Source organism: Brassica napus, chromosome A8 (assembly GCF_020379485.1).
Source record: "Brassica napus cultivar Da-Ae chromosome A8, Da-Ae, whole genome shotgun sequence".
Lineage (NCBI taxonomy): Eukaryota > Viridiplantae > Streptophyta > Magnoliopsida > Brassicales > Brassicaceae > Brassica > Brassica napus.
This window is the reverse complement of record NC_063441.1, coordinates 7,163,877-7,169,356: the sequence shown is the minus strand read 5'-3', so window position 1 is coordinate 7,169,356 and position 5,480 is coordinate 7,163,877. Positions and strand designations below refer to the sequence as shown.

The 5,480-nt window shown below is 38.2% G+C and overlaps 1 protein-coding gene across 1 annotated transcript; it reads left to right on the top strand.

The window, feature by feature from the left end:
* Positions 1-337: 337 nt before the first annotated feature.
* On the top strand, positions 338-3,553 carry LOC106418913 (sugar transport protein 5). The gene is made up of 4 exons (XM_013859645.3): positions 338-635; positions 725-1,044; positions 1,550-2,185; positions 2,913-3,553. The coding sequence occupies exons 1-4, from the start codon at positions 497-499 to the stop codon at positions 3,336-3,338; spliced, it is 1,521 nt and encodes a 506-aa protein (XP_013715099.2). The 5' UTR covers positions 338-496; the 3' UTR covers positions 3,339-3,553.
* Positions 3,554-5,480: the final 1,927 nt, after the last annotated feature.

Below are 5,480 nucleotides of genomic sequence, written 5' to 3'. Positions count from 1 at the left end.
TGTTCTATAATTCTTTACAAATAAAGAAATGAAGAGGAATGAAAAGGAAAACTTATTCCTCATGAATGGTAAAATGTTTAAGAAATATTAAAGAACATAGTGTTCCTCTTCTTTGTCTTGTGTGGGAATTTATTTTCATATTTTGTCAACTATCTTATAAGACAAGAACGGTGGTTCGACAAAATAATTGTGGGTTGTCGTGTGGGAAGTTAGGGTTTAGAATGGTGGTTGACAAATTTTGTACTCTATTACCTTTCACATAGACATATACAGTGTTCTTTTAAGAAAGTATATTAGTTATTATGGGTTATTACATTTATCGGTTATCCAATTAACCAAGAGAAAAAAAGTGGTTGAACACTTTGGGCTGTAAAAAAAAAAGTAGTTGCACACAGCACAGTCGGACCATCAAGTCATAACGCCAGCTAACCAAAGAGACTCACCTAAAAGCCCTCTTTAATATATTATTTTTGTTCATTTGTAAGCCTTAAACAAAATGGCTATCGGAGGATTAGCTCTTGATGTTGCCGGCGGCAGCGGCAATATAGAAGCCAAGATCACAGCCGCGGTTGTCATGACATGTGTTGTGGCCGCTTCGGGCGGTCTCATCTTTGGCTACGACATTGGAATCTCAGGTTACAATTTAAAGAATGAAAAATAATAAGTTTCGAGAAAACAGGAAACGAAACGTTCTAATTCATTTTTCAATTTAATTTTAACAAAGGGGGTGTGACGACGATGAAGCCGTTTCTGGAGAAATTTTTTCCAACCGTTCTTAAAAACGCTACTGAAGCTAAGCCAGATGTGTACTGCGTCTATGACAGCCAACTTCTAACGGCCTTCACATCAAGCCTTTATGTTGCTGGCTTAGTCGCTTCCTTAGTGGCTAGCCGTCTCACGGCAGCTTACGGTCGCCGCACCACCATGATTCTCGGTGGTTTGACTTTCCTATTTGGTGCCGTCATCAGTGGCCTGGCTGCCAACATCGCCATGCTCCTCTCCGGACGGATTTTGCTTGGATTTGGTGTTGGTTTCACCAACCAAGTAATATTTCGATCTCATTAAATTCCATAATCTATTTTATTTTATGTGGATAAATATGGAAATATCCGGTCTATAATTTGATTTCAGGTTAATTTTCCTTCTTTTTAGGCTTTACAGAATTAAAAGTCTAAATCCAATCGATTTATAAATTTCAGTTTGTTATGGTTGGGCTTCTTATAAGATAATTTTGAATTTTGGTTGGTAAAAATTTAAATTATAAATAAATAATTTTTAAATCATATTATATCTATGCATTTGAATATGATTTTATGAATTTCATCTGATGTCAAAAGAAAAAAAAATGTCATCTTCATTCGATTCCTATTTTGATTATAGCAAAATATGGCAGTTCCGGTTTCATGGGTTTTGCTATTATTCAAACCTTAAATATACAAACTTAAATAGGTTCGGTTTTGATCGCTTTAATCATTTGTCATGTTTTGTTTACTTTTACGGTTTACGATGCAAAAATTACTAATTTTTGAATGTCTATGTGATATGTTAGGCTGCACCTGTATATCTATCAGAGGTAGCACCGCCGCAATGGCGTGGAGCCTTCAATACTGGCTTTCAGTTCTTCATTGGCGTAGGAGTTGTATCAGCCAATTTTTTAAACTACCTCACGGCCGACCACCACAGCGGCTGGCGTATCTCACTCGGCCTCGCCGCTTTACCAGCCGTTATCATGACCTTTGGATGTCTATTCATCTCCGATACGCCTTCAAGCCTCTTGGCGCGTGGTAATCACGATCATGCTCGCGTGTCGCTGTTTAAAATACGTGGTGCCAAAACTAGTGCTGACGTGGAAGCCGAACTAGCAGAGCTAGTTAAGTTGAGTCAGTTAGCTATAGAAGCTAGAGCCGAGCCATTTAAGACGATATTGGAGAGACAGTACAGACCTCAGCTTGTGGTTGCTGTGGCGATACCTTGTTTTCAGCAGTTAACTGGTATTACGATTAATGCGTTCTACGCGCCAGTTCTGTTTAGATCTGTCGGATTTGGTTCTGCGCCCGCTCTTGTTGCAACGCTAATACTTGGGTTGGTTAATCTCGGTTCGATTCTTATTTCAACGATGGTTATTGACCGGTTTGGTAGACGGTTCTTGTTCATTGTGGGTGGTATTCAGATGTTTGTCTGTCAGGTATTTTCTAACTTCTAACAAAGCTATGAATTTCATAAGTATATGCCAATACAATTTAAACGCAATTTTTAATGTTTATAACTGATAGGTATTTTGATAAGATGAATTCAATATTTTCTCATAAACTTTATTTTAATAATTTAAATGCAAATGATTTATCGTATAGCTTTTTACTAAATCTGGTTTTACAGTGTGCCAATGGTAATTGAGCACATGACCCTGATCACAAGTGTTTTAAAATTGGAGGCATTTCCAAATCCCAATACTACACTCGTCCCGTATTTCTAAAACGATTTAGCTATTTATTTCTGCTTCTTTTCAGTTTTCTATGTATATTTTAGTTTATTTTGGTCAACTATCTCTAGTATATTCAATCGTATTGGTCAAATGATTTAAGACATTAATGCAAAACCAATTTACTCATTATGTTTAAACTATTAAGTTACTCCAGAAAATGTGTTTCAAATTAGGTGATGTTTCACTATATAATTTTACAGTCACCTCACATTCACATTAAACATCTTTTTTTTTTGAACTTTAAACACATTAAACATCTTATATAACGAAACAGAGAGAATATTGTTTTGTTTTGGTTGCCGTTTCTTAAATTAGCTAAAACGGAACCAGATATACATGGAGATAAATTGCTAAAAGGTTGACAAAATAAGACGCATGTTTTTGGTCCGTTTAAAACAAGCCTGCTTCGCTAACTCTCTCTAATGTACAGGTGGCAGTGGCTGCATTACTAGCAGCGACAGTAGGAGACGCCGGAGACGGAGAGATGACGAAGGGCTACGCCGTCACAGTTGTGGTGTTGCTGTGCATATACGCAGCTGGATTTGGTTGGTCGTGGGGCCCACTAAGCTGGCTGGTCCCCAGTGAGATATTCCCGCTCAAGTTACGCCCAGCTGGTCAGAGCTTAAGCGTCGCCGTGAATTTTGCCGTTACTTTCCTTATCGCTCAGACTTTCCTTGCAACCCTTTGCCATTTCAAGTTTGGTGCATTCTTGTTTTACGGTGGTTGGATCTTAATAATGACGGTGTTTGTCTTGATGTTCTTGCCGGAGACTAAAGGGATACATGTGGATTCTATGTACCAAGTTTGGGAGAAGCATTGGTTTTGGCAACGGTTCACTAAATCAACTTCAACATGAAAATGAAAATCTTGGATAAAAAAGATTGATGCAATAGTTTGCAGCTTTCATGGATACTAGATATATATATTTATAATTATATATATCATACTTATGATTAAAAGATACAGCATTTTAAAACTTGGTGGATCAAATTAGGATCGTATATGTCTATTCCCACCAGAAACGTTCTATTGTTGTGTTTAATCTTCTGATTTTATATAGGTATTCTCTAATTGAAACCTTTAGTAAACTACACCCCCTCACATGTAAGAATTTTACTTTTTTTTTTTTTGAATGAATGTTAGATATATTCAAAAACCAAAAGGCTTCTTTTTATATTGTGTTGCGTAACTTTGAAAAAAAAAGAATGAATGTTACATTTATTCAAAAACTAAGACTTCTTTTTACAATGTATCGTGTGTGTAACTTTGAACAAAAAAAAATTGCAAAGATTGTTCAATTAATGGAGTTGTGTATCTGATTGAAGTTGCATGTGTCTTAAGGCATGTCCATCTTTTAGATACCAGGGATCAGAGTTAAGGAATCCAATTAATGGAGTTTGGAAGGAATTTCAGCTTTGGCAAATAAGTGTCTTTAAAAATTGCAAAGAGTGTCGCTATATATGGAGATGAGGTACCAGTGTATGTTCCTCAAGGTACAGAGCTTATAATCAACAATATATAATTAAAGCCGAGGAAGAATTAATCCTAACTTTTGATTCAAAAGGAAAGAAAGAAGAAGAGTTTTGTATCTGTTCGGTGAAGAGGAGAAGAAGACGAACATGCATGCAGCTTGAAGAAGAAGAGTGTGAAGGAAGATGAACTCAAGAGGTTTCACTGAATAATACTTTACTTAATTAATTTACAAAAGATGAAGAAGAGCTCATGGAAAGATCTAGATACAACGACTAACAGCTATAAAAGTAAGGCTCCAACTAGCTAGCACAAGACGATAAGAGTGGAGCAAAGCAATTGTTGTTGTGACTCATCTCAGGCGAAACCGTACTGATCTCCTATGCTCCACAAGGCGACAAAACATACAGAGTTGAAGACCGTTGGTGAGGATGAGGCTTCATCTGGTCTTGGGCCTTTACTACTGTCTTGGGCTGGGTTCTTTCTTGGTTTACTCTAACATCCCCCCTCAAACTTTGCGTGGGAGTTTCTTCTACGCCAAGTTTGCCTCTGAAATGCACAAAGGCTTTCCTTGGCAACGCTTTTGTGAAGATATCAGCCACCTGTAGATCAGCTGGTATGTGTCGTGTCTCGATCAGTCCTAAAGCAACCTGTTCTCTTATGTAGTGACAGTCTCTATCAAAGTGTTTGGATTTCTTGTGGAGAGCCGGATTTGTGCTCAAGTAGACTGCCGAGAGATTGTCACAAAGCAACAGTGTAGAGTGATCTTGAGGGATGTTTAAATCATGTAGCAGCTGAGAAATCCAGGTTATCTCCTGAGCCGTTTCCGCTAAGGCTCTATACTCCGCTTCAGTAGAAGACCGAGACACGGTGTCTTGTCCTTTAGCCGACCATGAAACTAGGTTTGATCCAAGTATAGTGCAGAACCCAGTAGTAGAGCGTTTAGTCTCTTGACATCCTCCCCAGTCACTATCACAATACGCCATTACAGAAAAATCTTCATTCTTTTTGATGTGAAGTCCATACTGCAGCGTGCTTTAAGATATTTGAGTATGCGCTTCAGTAAGGAAAAATCTGTGACTGTGGGAGCATGCATTCTTTGACAAACCAGGTTGACTGCATATTGAATGTTTGGGCGAGTAATTGTGAGATACTGCAACTTTCCAGCAAGACTTCTGAAGTAAGTAGGCTCTTGGAAAAGACTTGTGTCAGGGGCTTCAGTGCGTTGAGGTATAGGAGTGGGCATAGGATTGCAATCAGACATAGAAGCCACATGTAAAATCTCTTTTATGTAAGCTTTCTGATGAAGAAAGAGATTCTCCTGATGCGTCTCCATCTCAATGCCCAGAAAATATGACGGTCTTCCCATATCTTTCATGGAGAAGCGAGTCGACAAGGTGGAGATGAGATCTTGGAGCAGAGTTGACTCACTGCCTGTGAGAAGTATATCATCGACATAGAGAAGTAGGACCATGAACTTGTTATCTCTGTTGTAAGTGAACAAGGATGGATCAGATGTACTGCACAC